Here is a 17,068-nt window from a genome sequence, read left to right as displayed (position 1 = left end):
TTCAGGAAGGTAAAGATTCTTATATGTGCCCTGATGTTTTCAGATCAGAGAGCAGATGGAGGAGAAAGTAGCTCAGAAGTCTTCTGAACTGCAACAATACCTGCAACGTGTGCAGGAACTGGAAGATATGTACAAAAAGCTTGAGGAAGCCCTTGAGGATGAACGGCAGGCTCGACAAGAGGAGGAATCTGTCCGAAAACTTCAGGCACGGTAATAAAATATTTAAAACAATTTCCTTTACAGAAAACCATGTCTTATTCAAAAAAGTTAATGAAAGGAGGATATAGCAGAATATTACTGTAGTGATTATAGGGAATTCAATATTTTGGGGGGTTGATAACCCTCTGCAGCCACGTTCGAGTGTACTGAAGCATGTAAACTGCTGGAAATACAAGCAAGGTGCAAGACTAGGCCATTCGCCCCTCAAGCCTTCCCTGCTAATTTGACAAGAATATATCTGATCTGGTTGTGACCTCTACTTTCTTGTCTATGCCTATATGTTTTGACTCTACTGCTATTCAAGAAGTTGCCTTATTTAGCCTTAAAAATATTCAGTGATTCTGCCTCCACTGCTTCTTGGGGAAGAGAATTCCCCAGGCTAATGGCCCTCCGAGAGAGAAAAAAATCTCCTCATCTCCATCTTCATTGTAGAAGTCTCACAACACCAGGTTAAAGTCCAACAGGTTTATTTCGTGTCACAAGCTTTCAGAGTGCTGCTCCTTCATCAGGTGAGTCAACCTGACTTTAACATGGTGTTGTGAGATTTCTTACTTTGCCCACCCCAGTCCAACGCTGGCATCTCTGCATCATGGCTTCATTCTTCATTGGGAGATCCCTTACTTTAAATCTGTGGTCCCCATTTCTATCTTTCCCATATGGAGAGATATGTCTTTTCAGCATTCACCTTGTAAAGTCCCCTCAGGATCTTGAATGTTTCAATAAAATGACCTCTCAAACTTATCAACTACAGTGGATACAGGCCCAGCCTGTCCAACCTTTCCTCATGAGGAGACGGACCTTTATCCCAAAAATCAGTACAGCGAACCTTCTCCGAACTGCATCTAAAGCATTTATGTCCTTTCTTGAATAAGGAGACCAACACTATACACAGTATTCTAGATGTGGTCTCACCAAGTCCCTGCACAACTGTAGCAAAACCCCTACTTTTACATTCCATTCCCCTTGCAATAACCAGCAGCATCCCATTTGCCTTTCTAATTACTTGCTGATTCAGGTCAGCAGGGCAGATTGTTTCTGTCTCCACAGATGCTGAGTTAACATTCAGGTTTATGACCTTTTATCTGAACTAGAAAAAGTTAGCAATGTAATTGGTTTTGAGCAAAGACGGTCTCTAATAAGGTGAAAGACGGGAAATATTGAATAACAGAAGAATCTTCCAGGGGCAAAGGGAATGGTGATAGGGCAAGAAAAGAAACAGCAAAAGATACTTATGGTTAGAAGAAGTGTTCTACTGTCTTAAAGTGAAAGTAGGAGAGAAACCAAAATCTACAAAGAAAAAGAACGGGGCCAGAGTTCATGGTCTGAAATTGTTGAACTCAGTGTTGAGTCTGGAAGATTTTAATGTGCCTGATAGAAAGATGAAGTGCTGCTCCTCAATTTTACTTTGAGCTTCATTGGACAAGTAAGGCAGGCCAAGGACAGAGAGGTCCTGGAAGGGAATCGAACTTGGAGTTTCTGGTTCAGAGGCAGGAAAACTACCTACTGCCCCACAAGAGCCCCAGTAAATTCCCATGACCTTCCATTATATTATGAGGATTTCTCATCCAAACCAAGATTGGATGAAATTCAAAGTATCAAATGGCGACACAGGAGGTGCAATCAATACACACTACCATTTTATGGAAGAAGAACTTTGAACTTGTCACATGGTGAGGAAGTTATTGTGTGGCCCACTTCAAAAATTCATCAAGAAGCTGCTTAGAGTCAGAGATCCATCAGAAAATCATCAAACCAGCAGCACGATGGTTAGTACTGCTGCCTCACAGCTCCAGGGACCCGGGTTCAGTTCCAGCTTTGGGTAACTGTGGAATTTGCACATTCGCCCCGTGACTGCGTGGGTTTCCTCCGGGTGCTCTGGTTTCCTCCCCACAGTCCAAAGATGCGCAGTTAGGTTAATTGGCCATGCTAAATTACCCCTTAGAGTCAGGGAAATTAGCAGGGTAAATATGTGGGGTTATGGGGATAGGACCTGGATGGAATTATTGTCAGTGCTGGCTTGATGGGACAAAGGGCCTCTTTCTGCACTGGAGGGATTCTATGATTCTATTCTATGAAGTCTTCTAAGCAGCCAAGATAATAAACAGCAATCGGATCAGTAAAATGTGGTCAGGTGCACTAAAAGGTCAAAAAGGGTAATGGAATGTTATCCTTTAAAACTAGAGGGCTAGACTATAACAGGAGTGTTGTTTTGCTACAACTATACAAAGCCCTGTTTCGAGCACCACACCTTAACCTTGAAAGGAATTCAGCACAGATTCATTATAATGTTATCAGTGTTACAAGGATTAGGTAATGTGGTAAGGTCCTAAGCTAGGCTTGTATTCCCTGAAATGTTCTTTGAAGTGGCTGTTCATTGTGAAAGGAAGTGAGAGTTGAGATCATGGGGGATAACCTTAAAATTAAAACCATTTCAGAAACACTTCTTCACACGATGAGTGATATAGGTGTGGAGTTTCAAAAAAAAAACAAGAGATGTTAGCTCAGTTTAATTGCTTGATTTAAAAACTAGATTGGTAAATTTTTGCTAAGAAGGATGTGAAGTCAAGGCAATTGAATGGAGTAAAGCTAAATAACTGGTGGAACAGATATGAAGGGCTTAATTGGTTATTGAAGATTGTGCATATTTACTTCTATTTAGTTCTCTATTTTAATTATTTTATTAGACAATCATTTGCAGTGGTGCATGTAAGGCTTAGTTTGCAATCATGTCCATCTCCATTCTTAAGTATGTATCTTGAAATTGTGTATTGTTTAGGTTAGTTTAAAATATAGGAGAATGTTGAGGTGAAGGAATAGCAGAGTGGAAAGGGGAATGTGTACTTATGCAACAAATGGTCTTTGGTGCTTTCAGATGTCATGCGAAATTCCCTAACATCATGCAATATGAAATAATTATGCCCCTAAATAATCTGGATCTGCTGAATAATACTGAATTTTTCAGGAGCACTGAGTTGACTATCTATGTTAGTGGAAGGAAAATATCCTTTAGCATTGGCTACCTCTGTGATTTGTGTTTGCCAAGCTTTCCTAAACTTCACAGACTGGTACCTATCGTTGAACTCTGTCTTAAAAATTATCGTTTTAATAATTCATTCAATTCCATCTAAAGACAAATGCTTTGTAAACATTCTGTGGATGATTCTCCCAGTCTGCTGCGCTGCTCGAGTAGCACAGTGGGCCGGGAGACATCAGCGGGGGGGCCTGTAGCAGCGGTTGCCGCCCCCCGCCATCCACCCGAGATCACTCCTGCCCTCAGCAGGCCTAACTGGAAAGTATGTGGATGCTATTAAAACTCATGATGAACAAAAATCACTTGGGGGGGAAAAGTATCAGAAAGTGACTGTTCATGGGCCTGTAGTTCAGCAAAAGAATCAACTTTCATCACAGGCCAGATCATTGGAAAAAAAGGAAATTTTTTTTACATGTGTTTAGACACAATGGGAGGGATTTTCTGGCATCCCCACGATATGTTTCTCACAGTGGGAAGCGGTGTGCCATTTGACAGCATCAGGATCTTCTGGTCCCGCCACTGCCAATGGGATCTCCCATTGACTGTACCCCACACCACCAGGAAACCCAGGGGTGCACCGTCGGTAGGGATGTGAACAGCCAGATAATTCCGGCCAAAGTATTTCTCTCTTTTTCCTGACGCGCATAAGTATGCCTTTATAGTTCTCTTGGGGATCTAAAATGATGATCGGGGAAGAAGGGGGTGGAGAATGTTCACTGATTTCTGCATCTAGAGAAAGCAATTTAGACAAGAATACTGTTAACCATGTCAGTATCTTACTTCCTGACTGCAGGTTGCTGGAAGAGGAATGCAGTAAACGAGTAGATTTGGAGAGATTGCACTTAAAGCAAAAACAAACCATTCAAATGACAGAAGCAGAAAAGCAAGAACTGGAAAACCAGAGAGCAATAAAGGATCGTGCACTGGAGGTAGCAATGAAGCAACTGGATGAACTTGAGCGGGAGAGGAAAGAAGCACTTGATCAATACGGGGTAATACACAAGTTAAGAGTCATACTCTTTGTGGTAAATTGTATAATAGCCTCAAAGGTCAAACGTTGTTCCTTGTTCTTGATTACTGATTCAAGCTTTCTGTCTAAGTACTGAATTAGTGCGGTCTAGTTTTTGAGATTGATAACATCTGAAAATGACTGTGCACATAGTCACCATTGTTGAGTTTTGTAGCATTTGGTTTGTAAACGCAATAAGAATTGTTGAAGGACCATTGCAACAGACAGTTTAGAATAAAGCAAGTTCCTCTCCCTGAGCAGATGTCCTGAACCCTAGCACCAAGCAGGCAATAAAACTTTTCCACGTCTCTCTTTCCGGTGCCAGTATTTTCATTTTCCAGTCACTTCTTTCCATTTTCAAGCTATCCAACATTAATATTCTCTTTTTTCCTTCCCCTTTTTTCTTTGAAAACCTCCCTCCATAATGTCTCAAGTTTTGCCGTTTCAGCCTCCATCTTTTTCAAATTACATTCAGTAAATTTCTTTGTTCGGTCATTCTCTTCAGCATTTCACCATTTGTCACTTCTTCTGTCCAGCTGATCCTGGCCAATGCCCTCCAAGCCCACACTTCAGTGCAATGATCCAGTTGGAGACTGTTGACTTTTAAAGAGAAATCTGAACACCCAGTGATTAACTGACAGAACAACACCACAAGGTTTCATGCTTTGTAAAACAAACGTAATGGAATAAAAAAAACGAGCAATACTAACTTAACACTATAGTTTACAAAGACTGTTGCTATAAACTCAGTTCCAGCTTTTACTTCTCCCCAGTTCATGTAGAGTTCCCTTCTACATGACAAGGATTTTGAAGGTGCATTTAATTCTTTAGGGACCAACTCAAAGATATGCCACATCCCTTCCAGTATTTATTTCAATTCTCCCCAGTATTTCAGTGTTTTCCAAGGCACGAGATTTATGAGGATCCTTCTGTCAGTTTTTTGCTATCCTCCTTTTTGTTAGGAAACTAGCAAAAAACAAACACTGATACCAAAAGCTTCTATAAGTATATAAAGAGGAAGAGAATAGCTAAAGTAAATGTTGGCCCTTTAGAGGACAATACTGGTGAGGTAATAATGGGGAACAGAGAGATCGTGGAGGCACTAAACCAATAGTTTGCTTCTGTCTTCACGGTAAAGAATAATAAAAATTTTCCGAAAACTGTAGTTAATGCAGAGGAACTTGGTGCATCATCAGGGAAAAGGCATTGAATAAACGAATGGGATTAAAGGCAGATAAGTCTCATGAATGTGATGACCTGCACCCTAGGGTATTAAAGGAGGTGGCAGCAGAGATTGTGCATGCATTGGTTGTGATATTTCAAAATTCCTTGAATTCTGAGAAGATCCCAGTGGATTGGAAACACGCTAATGTGGTGCTCCAATTCAAAAAGGGAGAGAGGCAAAAAGTAGGAAACTATAGGCCAGTTAGCTTGACCTCTGTGGTGGGGAAGTTGCTGGAATCAGTCATTGAGGAGGAGATGCCTGAGCATTTGAAAAGACGAAACTCAATCCACCATTGTCAGCATAGTTTAATGAAGGATAAGTCATGCCTGACAAACTTGCTTGAGTGCTTTGAGGATGTAACCAGCAAAATGGATAATGGGGAACCTGTGGATATGGTATATCTAGACTTCCAGATGGTGTTTGATAAGGTGTTGCATAAAAGACTGATTCAGAAGGTAAGATTACAGGGGATTGGGGGTAGATTACCAGATTGGGTTGAGGATTTGCTGACTGACGGAAAGCAATAGGTCCTTCTCTGGCTGGCAAAGTGTAACTAGCGAGGTGCCACAGGGGTTAGTCCTCGGACCTCAATTGTTTACAATCTATATCGATGATCTGCAAACAGGGACAAGTGTAACATGGCAAAATTTGCAGATGATACAAAAATAGGTGGGAAAGCAGGCAGTGAAGAGGATATAAAGATTTTATAGATGGATGTAGATAGGCTAGGAGAATAGGCCAAAATTTGGAAGATGGAGTTTACCACCTCAAAGTATTCTAATAAATTTGTTCCACATGTTTTCCCCTTCATGAAACCATGTTGATTCTATTTAATTATATTATGTATTTCTAAATGTTCTGTTATTACATCCTTCAAAATGGACTCTAAAAATTTTCCCAATGACGGGTGTTAAATTAACCGGCCTATCGCCACTTTTTTTTCTTCCTCCCTTTTTGAATAAGGGTGTTACATTGGCAGTTTCCAATCCAGTGGGACTTTTCCAGAATTTAACAATTCTTGGAAGATTACTCCCAGTGCACCCACTATCTCTATAGCTACTTCCTTTAATATCTTGGGATGCAACCCATTATGTCCAGGAGATTTATTGACCTTTAGCCACATTAGTTTCCTTGGTACTTTTTCTCTCGTGATTGTTCTTGTATTTATTTTCTCCCTCCCTCTTTGTCCTTTGATTATTTAATATTTTTGCAATACTATCAATAGTGTCTTCTAAAATGAAGATTGACACAGAAGTATTTATTTAATTCCTCTGCCATTTCCTGGTTCCCCATTATTTATTGTCCAGTCATGTTCTCTAAGGGGTCTATGCTCACTTTGGCCTCACTCTTCATTTTTATATATTTAAAGAAGCTCTTATTGTTGATTTTATGTTACTTGCTTGTTTACCCTCATAGTTTATTTTCTCTGGTTGTCTTTTGTTGGCTTTATCAAACTTCCCCAATCCTCTAGTTTATCTCTAATCTTTGCCACATCATATGTTTTTTCTTTGGTTAACCATGATTAATGTATCCCCTTCTTAGAATCCTCCTTCCTCATTGGGATTTTTTGTTGTGAGTCATGAGCTATTTTCATAAATGCCTGCCATTGCTGATCAACCATCTTTTCTGCTAAACACCTTTCCTAGTCCACTCCAGCCAACTCTGATCTTGTTCCTTTATAATTACCCTAATTAAAATTTAGCACAGTTGTTTCTGAGCCAAGTTTCTCACTCTCAAACTGAATGCTGACTTCTACCATGTTATGGTCACTGATTCCTAGAGGATCTTTTATTTTGAGATTATTTATTAAATCCTCCTCATTACACATTACCAAATCCAGAATAGCCTTATCCCTGACAGGATCCACAACATATTGTTCTAGAAAACTATCCTGAATACATTCTATGAATTCTTCCTCACAGCTATCTCTAATTTTCGCAATCCAAGTGAAGATTAAAGAAGATTAATGTACTGCCTTTTTTACATCCCCCTATGACCTCCTGATTTATTCTCTGTCCTACAGTATAGCTACTGTTAGGGGGCTTGTAGACTACTCTCACCAGTGTCGTCTTCCCCTATTATGTCTTACCTCCACCCATATGGATTCTACACCTTCTGATGCATGATCATTCCTTGCTTTCATACTTATTCCATCTCATATTAACAAAGCTACCCCACCACCCTTTCCTTCCGGTCTGTCCTTGGGAAAAGCCATATATCCCTCAATATTTAGTTCCCAACGTTGATCTCCTTGTAATCATGTGTCTGTAGTGGCAATAAAATCATACCCATTAACCTCAATTTGTGCTGTTAAATCATTTATTTTGTGCCGAATACTATATGCCATTTAAGTAAAGAGCAAATTAAATTTGTCTTTCTGCCGTTATGTGAGCAAAATCTAGGTAATTAAACAAGAGTCTTCCAACCTCCAAAGTTCATCTCCATGACACCATGACATGCTTTGGGATATTCAAACTGAAATGCAAACTAATTAGTTTTACCTTCTACACAACTCTTTGATTCTGCAACTATTATGAGTAATGTCTACCTCTAAAGGTGTTTTACAACCTTTTTCCCTAGAATTGCTTGCTTCTAACTTTGTGGAGATGACCATAGACACCTTGGCTCTACCAATAAGTCCAGAAATGGCTCAGCTGTTGCTTTTCACTATCAGACTGACCTTGTAAGATAAACACAAGTTAACTTAACCTAGGCTTGTTTGATTTGCCTTTATATAAGTGCTGTTTATTATTTGCTTAACCAGCCTTCTCCGTTAATCTTAAATATATACTTTAACCTCTAACCTAACAGTTGTATATTCCTAAAACCAAAAGTCATATTCTAAAACATATGAATTATGAACGAGATATTCACAACCAAAGCTATTTAGCAAGTTGGTTTTCCCTTTGCATTAAGTCCAAGTTGCACAACCATACAAAACAACACTCCAAATCAAAGGCTGGAATTCTCCAGCCGTTCATGCCGGCCGGATACTCTGGTCCTGCCGGCGGTGCACCTCATGTCGCAGGTTTCCTGGCAGCATGGGGTGGCTTCAGTGGGAATTCCCATTGACAGCAGAGACTAGAAGATCCCACTACCAACAAATGGTGTGCCATCACCCGCTGCCGAGAGAAGCCCTGAGGGAGGCCAGAGAATTTCGCTCAAGCTCTTTACAAGTGACTGTTGAGTTGTTTATTCTGTTTCTGTCTCTTCTGATGAAATGCTGCCTTTCCCATTACTATCCTTGTTCTTATTTCTTTGTTGCATCTATCTGTAGATCCTATGCTTCCTAAATACTTGAATTCTTGCAATATATGTTTCCTTGAATATATGACTATTTCTTGGTGATTTTGAAATATGTATCACTTTCGTTATGGCGTTGTTCACTTTCATTCCAAAGTGCATACCTGCTGTTGCGAGCCTACCTTCTAGTTCTTGTAATCTTTTTCTACGCTTGCTGCAATTGCTTTGTCATCTGCAAATCCAACTGATATCGTTTATTCCCTCCCCCCCCCCCCCCCCCCCCCCCACAATCTTAACACCAGATTCTGTATCTTTAAACACTTCTTTAATCATTGCTTCTGCGTAGACATTGAAGAGGACGCATGGTAAACAATACTTCTTCAAATTACACATCTTCCCAACTCCCCATTGGCCAGCCCTAATTCCCCTTGGGTTGGTTGTGGTAAGCTGCCACTTTAAACTGCAGTTCATCTAGTGTAGGTACATCTACAGTGATGTTAGCAAGAGAATTCCCAGTGATAATGAAGGAACAATTACATAGTTCCAAGTCAGGATGGTTTGTGGCTTGGAGAGGAGCTTGCGGGTAGTGAATTACAGACCCTTGTTCAGTTTAAAGGAAAATTGGATGAATATTTGAAGCAGATGATGATATAAAGTCAATGGGGAGAGAGCATCTTAATGGGATTAGTTTTGGATTGCTCTATCTTAGGCATAGAATGCTAAATAAACTCCTGTTTTTCAACTCACTATTTAGCCCTGTCTCTCTCGCAAACAATCGTCCCATCTGCAACCTCCCCTTTCTACCATCCTGGAATATGATGTAGCTTCCAAGAGCCGTACTAAATCTCTCCCTGAACATGGGAATTGTTAAATTTTAAAAAAAGGTCCATCACCATTGACTGTCAAGACTTTCATATATTTGTAATCACATGAGGTGGGTATTATAAGAGTTGCTGAATGCCCGTGCAACCCTCAGCCAACAAGAAGTGACATTTTCAGGAGAGGAAGAGATGGGAAAAAATCTGGGAGAAAAAAGTAGTAATTTAAGCTATATGGATACAATGGTGCAACCAACTGTTTCAATTCTATATCATTTGAATCAGGAAGTGACAAGAAAATTAGAGATGGCAGCTAACAAGACAAAGAACTGGAAGGCCAAGGTGGCTCAGCACGAAGGATTGCTGCGGCTTATAGAGCCAGGTAGGAAAAATGAAACAACTATCATACAATACCAGCTTGTAGCAATAATGTCTTTCACAAACATAATCAAGTATGGAGCTACCAAGTTGGAAGTGGTGGTGAAAAAGTTAATATTCTTTTATGACTATATCTGAAAGCAAATAACAAACCTGGTTTAAAAATTAAGTTGCCGTTAATTGATTAATTGAAATGAAATCTGAAGTCACTGTGTAGGTCCTTTGCACTGTGTTGTTTCAGAGTGAGAAAACATTGAAGAAATGCTGTAGTCTTATTCCTCCCTTTAAAACATTATTCATAAACTTCAACAATAGTTTTTTTAATATTTGAAATAGACAAGGCACAGAAATATTTTTCTTTTAAATCTTTTACTCATTGCTCATTGATTAGGGTGACAAATTATGTTGGAGAAAGTTTTTATTGAAGATTTATCCAGTATGAAATGTCCAGTGTGCTGTCTCCTTTGTGTTCTTTTCTCTCCTCAAAGTGCATGTTCAAGGATCCAATCATAACAAGAATTGAAAACGTTTGTAGGACTCCAGCATGCAAAAGTTTAGATTTATGGAATGAATGGCCAGAATAGTCATTGACTTGATTTTTTCTTATTCTTTCATGGGATGTGGGCATCACTGGTAAGGCCAGCATTTGTTGCCCATCCCTCATTGACCTTGAACCAAGTGGCTTGTCACATTCTTTCAGAGGACATTTTAGAGTCAACTGCATTGTTTGTGGGTCTTGATTTCACATGTAGGCCAGACTAGGTAATGATGGCATATTTCCTTCCACATAAGGACATTCGTGAACCAGATGGGTTTTTTTGACAATCGATGATAGCTGTCATGGCCACCATTGCTGAGACTAACTTTTAATTCCAGATTTATTAATTGAACTTAAATTCCACCAGCTTCTGTGTTGAGATTTGAACCCACCTCCCCAGAGCTCTGGGTCTCTGGATTACTAGTACAGTGAAATTACCTCTGCATCACCATCCTCCCATACTTTGGCTGAACTACTTTTACTGGCATTTTATAGAAATTAATTTTTTTATAAGAATGGCTTTGTTGTTGATTCAGTGTTATCTCTTGAGTTTAAGTTCTTATCTGCCTTCTGAAATGGCCTAGCAAGCTACTCAGTCCTATCAAACAGCTACAGAAAAGTCGAAGAAGAATAAAAGAGGGTGGACCACATGGCAATGACCTAGGCATTGAATTCAGATACTTCAAAGGCTTACCTGGCCCAGTCAATCCTGTAAAGCCTTCCTCACTAACATCTGGAAACTTGTGCCAAATTGGAAGAGCTGTTGTATGGACTAATCAAGCAACAGCATGACACTAATACTGTCAGAAATCTCATCTCGGCTCATGTCCCAGACTCCACTATCTTGTGTATGTGCTGTCCCACAGGTAGGACAATTGTGACGGTACTGTGGTTTACAGTCAGGCAGACGTGGTCCTGGGAGTCCTCAACATTGAGTCCAGACCCCATGAAGTCTACTGGCAATAGGTCAATCAGGGGCAAGGAATTCAGCTCATGAATCAGTAATGTTCCATGCTGAACGCCACTTGGAAGAATCTCTGAAGGCAGCCAGGGCACAGAATATACTTTGGGTGGGGGACTTCAATGTCCATCACCAAAAGTGGTTTGATAGCACCACAACTGACTGAGCTAGCCGAGTCCTGAAGGACATATCTGCCAGACTTGCCTGTGACAGGTGGTGAGAGAACCAGCCAGGGAAAGCTTTTTCCCAGGTCGGAGGTGACGATCACGAGGGGTCACGGGCTCAAGCTGAGAGGGGCGAAGTATAACTCAGACATCAGAGGGACGTTTTTTACACAGAGGGTGGTGGAGGCCTGGAATGCGCTGCCAAGTAGGGTGGTGGAGGCAGGCACGCTGACATCGTTTAAGACTTACCTGGATAGTCACATGAGCAGCCTGGGAATGGAGGGATACAAACGATTGGTCTAGTTGGACCAAGGAGCGGCACAGGCTTGGCGGGCCGAAGGGCCTGTTTCCTGTGCTGTACTGTTCTTTGTTCTTGTTCTTTGAAACACCTATATAACCTCACCAATCTACTTGTCACTGCTGCATCTGTCCATGACAGTGACAGTAGGAGTCAGCATCTCACGCAACATGTGAAGATAAAGTCCTGTCTTCACGCAAGGGATACGGTCCATCGTGTGGCACTATCACTGTGCTCAATGGGATTGAGAGCAAATCTAGCATTTCAACATTGGATATCTATGAAGTGCTGTGGGCCATCAGCAGCAACAGAAGTGTATAATCTATCTATATATATCTATAACGTCATGGCCTGATACATCCCTCGCTTGTACCATTACCACCAAAACGGATCAACAGTAGTTGAAAGACTATTTTAGAAGTGCATGCCAGGAACAGCACCAAATTTACCAAAAAAAAGACGTAACCCAGTGAAACAATGACTCTGGACTGTGTGCATGCTGAACAGCAAAAACAGCAGGCTGTAGAAAAAGCTAAGCAATCCCGTATCCAGTGAATCATGTCAAAGCTCTGCAGTTTTGTCAAATCCAGTATGAATAAACAATGGTGGAGGAGGCTCTACAAAGATCCTCATGTTCAATGATGGGGGGGAAACCCAGTGCATTTGTGCAAAAAACAAAACTGCAGTATTTCCCAACATCTTCAGTTTTAAGTTCCAAGTGGACAATCCATCAGGGCAGGCTCCTAAAATCCCCATCGTTACTGATATCAGTTTTCAACTAATTTGATTCATATCAAGAAATAGCTAAAGGCACTGGGTACATATGAACAGGAATTAGGAGCAGGAATAGGCCCCTCACCCCCTCAAGCCTTTTCTGCCATTCATGGCTGATCCGATTGTAATTTTAAACCCACATTCCTGCCTATCCCCGATAATCTTTCACCCTTTTGTTAATCTAAAATCTATATTGCACATCCTTAAAAATATTCAAATACTCTGCTTCCACTGTCTTTTGAGGAAGAGTGTTCCAAATACTCATGACTCAGAGAAAAAAATTCTCCTCATCTCTGTATTAAATGAGTGATCTGTTTTTAAAGTGGCCCCTAGTTCTCGATTCTCTGACAAGAGAAAAAATCCTCTTCACATCCACCCTGTCAACACCCCTCAGAATCTTAACGGTTTCGATCAAGTTGCCTCTTACTCTTCTAAACTCTAGTGGATACAAACCCAACCTCTCCAACCTTTCCTAATAAAGGTTCTGACGCATTTATATCTTTCCTCAAATAAGGAGACCAATTCCGTATACAGTACTACAGAAATGGTCTCACCAATGTCCTGTACAACTGAAGCATAACATCCCTACTTTTAATCAGTTCCCCTCACAATAAATGATAACATTCTATTACATTTCCTAATTACTTGCTGTACTTGTAAACTAGCCTTACAGTAAAGGCTTTGGGTCCTGACAACATCTCAATTGTAGTAGTGAAAACCTGTGCTCCAGAACTAGCCGTCACTCTAGTCAAGCTGTACCAGTACAATTACCCAACAAAGTGGAAAACTTCCAAGAAATTTTCTGTCCACAAAAAGCAGAATAAGCTCAAGTCAGCCAATTCTCACCCATCATTCATGAACACTCTTGCTCATGTGCTAAGTGATGAAAGGTGTCATAAACAGTGCTGTCAAGCAGCAATTGCTACTAATAACCAGCTCTCAGATGCACATTTTGCATTCCACCAGGACCACTCAGTTCCTGAACTCATCGCAGCCTTGGTCCAAGTGTGGACTAAAGAGCTGAATTCCTGAGATGGAGGTGAGTGCGACTATCCTTGATGTCGAGGCAGCTTTTGACCAAGTTTTGGCATCATGGAGCCTTGGCAAAATGGAAGCTGATGTAAATCAGGGTGAAAAGTCGTCACTGGTAGGAGTCGCGCCTAACTCAAAGTTGTGGTTTTGGAGGTCAATCACCCAAGACATGGCTGCTCAGATCCTCAGAGCAGGAATTTCTCCTCAGCCCAGCCATCTTCAGCTGCTTCATTGGGTTTCTTTCCATTCTAAGGTCAGAAATGCGGATGTTTGATGACAATTGCACAATGTTCAGTTCCATTCACAACTCCTCAGGTAGTGAAGTGGTGTATGCCTGCACCACAAACCTAGACAACATTCAGGCTTGGGCTGATAAGTAGCACACCAATGCCAGGCAATGACCATCCTTTACAAAAGAGAATTTAAACACCACTTCTTGACATTACCATCATTGAGCCCTCACCATCAACATCATCGGGTTATTATCGACCAGGAACTTAACTAAACCAGCCATGTAAATACAGTACTGTGACTACAACTACAGATCAAGAGGCTGGGAATTTTGAGATGAATACCTCATCTCCTAATTTCACAAAACCTAACTATCATTTACAAGGTATCAGTCAGGAATGTGATGAAATAGTCCCCACTTTCCTGGATAAGTGCAGCTCTAATAATACTCAAACTCAAGATCATCCATGACATAGCAGCCCACTTGATTGACACCCTATTCACTGACTTATCTCCCTTCACCACAGATGCACACTGGCAACAGTGTGTACCATCTACAAGGTGCACTGCAGTAATTTTCCAAGGCTTCTTCAACAGCACTTTCCACATTCATGAATACTACCAGTTAGAAGCATAAGGGCACAGGATCAGAATTGAGAGTCAGAAAGAATCTCAAAAATGTTACAGCACAGAAGGAGACCCTCAGCCCATCATGTCTGCACCACCTGCAAGTTCCTCCTCCAAGTTACACATCATCCTGTCTTGGAAATACATCCCCATTCCCACAGAATCCTGGAACACTCGAGGTAACAACACTGTAGTGCATCTTCACCACATAGACTGCAGCAGTTCAAAAGGATGTTCACTACCACCTCTTGGGCAATCGGGGATGGGCAATAAATGCTGCTCTTCCCAGCTATGCTCACATCTCATGAATAAATAAAAATAAACTAATTTTTCATTTACATATGATACAAAAAATTACTATATAGATATTATCCTTCATAAACAACCTGAACTATTTTAATTCCGAGTAGCTAAGAAAAGTAGACTGTATGAGGAGGAAGTTAGAATGGAGATGTAAAGCAGATGTCAGAAGGGACAGCATCTGAGGGAAAAAATTAAGGCAATATTCTTGATAAAATGATTAAAAATGTTCAGCTGTTACCTATTCTATCATTCTATATCTCAAAGAAATACGATGTAGTTACTACTACGTTATTTAATTCGATTAGTCACCCTCATCCTGTGCCTATTGAATTGCTTACTTTGATTGTTTGTTAATTCTTGTAGGTTCAAAGGGTCCTCAGCTAATCACTAATTGGGGACCAGCTTCCTTCACAGAGGGTGAGTTGAGCCTACGGGAAAAGAACTGGCAAAAACAGAAAAATACTGCAATGCAGTGATCTGCCATTTCGTAACGGATGAAGGTTTTGGACTGTATTTTGGTAGATGAAATCGTGGCTACACACTGGAAGAAAATGCAATGGACATGTTCATTGTGGAGGCAGAACTGGGTTAAAACTGCAAAGAAGTATCTTATGTTAAAAATCTTAACAGTCTGGGACCAAAATTATGTTGGCACAAAGTAAAGAACAGTTCATTTATAGTTGACATAAAGTTCTGTTAGACTTTTCAAGAAATAATATCCTATTAATTTCAACTACTTTTAAAGCCTGCTTACTGAAATTTTTATACCAGGCTTAAAAAGTCTGTTTTTTTTCCTGGCCTCTCTTCTGTGCTGTTGTGTGTAGTTAACTTTACACTGAGCCAGATGTGCGACTGATTTGGTTTAAATATGTAATTTTGCAGTGTCATAGGATAAACTAGGGATTTATGTTATTGCGTTCACTGCACTAATCTCTGAAATTTATAATCTTTACTCTCCACCTGAACTGTAATAAAACAGTAAGAAGTCTCTCAACACCAGGTTAAAGTCCAGGTTAAAGGCGAGTCACCTGATGAAAGAGCAGTGCTTCGAAAGCTTGTGATTCCAAATAAACCTGTTGGGCTTTAACCTGGTGTTGTGAGACTTCTTACTCTGCCCACCCCAGTCCAATGCCAGCATCTCTGCATCATGTAATAAAACAGCCAACTAGGACTGTTCACAAAATGTAATGGTAAACGTGTAGTGCAAATTTTCCCAAGTCACTCCAATTAACTGCTGTTCATTTGCGGGAGGAAAAAGGGAAATCCTACACCTTTTTTTAATAACTTCCCTTCCACAATCACAATGCCATAACTGATATTGCTAGCCCATGGATCTTGGTCTGGCAATGTTTAGTCTATTTGATGTTCTGTTTAAGTATTCATATTATTTGTGATAGTAAGATCTCAAAAGGTATTTACTAAAATGTTAAGACGATTGATTCCAGATTTTGGTACACTCATTCCTTACGTGTAATCTTACAAGTATGATGTTTTCCAAATCCTAAAATGATTAGACTGTTTGGATTAGGGTTGAGCATCCATATGTTTTAAATAGAAGTGTCAATAATAATAGATATGAATAAAATATACGTTGACCAATTCGACCTTTTGATGATTAGAGAGACTGCTCCAACATGATGTGGAATTACTGTCTTGCCAGAAATTTTACTTTAGATAGCAAGCATTAATGATTCGGAAAATATTGTCTTCAGTGAAAATGCTGAATTCTATGCAAGTTTAGACTATAGCTTAAGTATTTTTATCTCCTGATCTAATTCATAAATATTTTAATTTACTCGATTCATAGAGATGGTATTTAAAGAGCCTTTCAGGTTATTCTGCATAATTGTTTGCACCAAGCTAATAAATGTATAAAATTTGAGTTGACTCTTAAGGTAGGGCAAGTGTCGTGTCTTTTGTGTGTCTTTGCGTGTGTCGAAACAAAGATCGGGAATAAAAGCAAGACAATTCTAACCAGTGTGCTTGATTACTTGTGCATTTTACACTATACACCTTTCAAAGGTTTGAGATACTCAAAATCCAGTGTTCTGTTTAGCTGAAAGTGAAACAGATGTGTTTTATTGATGTCCAAGAAGAAGTTCTGAGGGGCTGCAGCATTTATTTCCTTGCAATTTAACTTTTCTAACCATTACCTTTATATGCAGTCCCTGATCAGCTTTGCAGTGTACACATAATTGTATTGAATACATAAAGGTT

The 17,068-nt window shown here is 40.1% G+C and overlaps 1 protein-coding gene across 1 annotated transcript in view; it reads left to right on the top strand.

Annotated features, from left to right (window-relative positions):
• The window catches only part of swap70b (switching B cell complex subunit SWAP70b), a 141,840-nt gene extending 125,015 nt beyond the window's left edge, over nt 1-16,825 (top strand). The window contains exons 9-12 of the mRNA XM_078220708.1: nt 44-210; nt 4,044-4,242; nt 9,831-9,927; nt 15,215-16,825. Of these exons, the coding sequence (XP_078076834.1) occupies nt 44-210; nt 4,044-4,242; nt 9,831-9,927; nt 15,215-15,327 (576 nt within the window). The 3' untranslated portion in view covers nt 15,328-16,825. The remainder of the gene's footprint in view (nt 1-43; nt 211-4,043; nt 4,243-9,830; nt 9,928-15,214) is intronic.
• The last annotated feature ends 243 nt before the right edge of the window (nt 16,826-17,068 follow it).

Source organism: Mustelus asterias, chromosome 9, assembly GCF_964213995.1.
Source record: "Mustelus asterias chromosome 9, sMusAst1.hap1.1, whole genome shotgun sequence".
Classification (NCBI taxonomy): domain Eukaryota; kingdom Metazoa; phylum Chordata; class Chondrichthyes; order Carcharhiniformes; family Triakidae; genus Mustelus; species Mustelus asterias.
The sequence above is the reverse complement of the archived record's forward strand: the minus strand, read 5'-3'. Positions and strand labels throughout refer to the sequence as shown.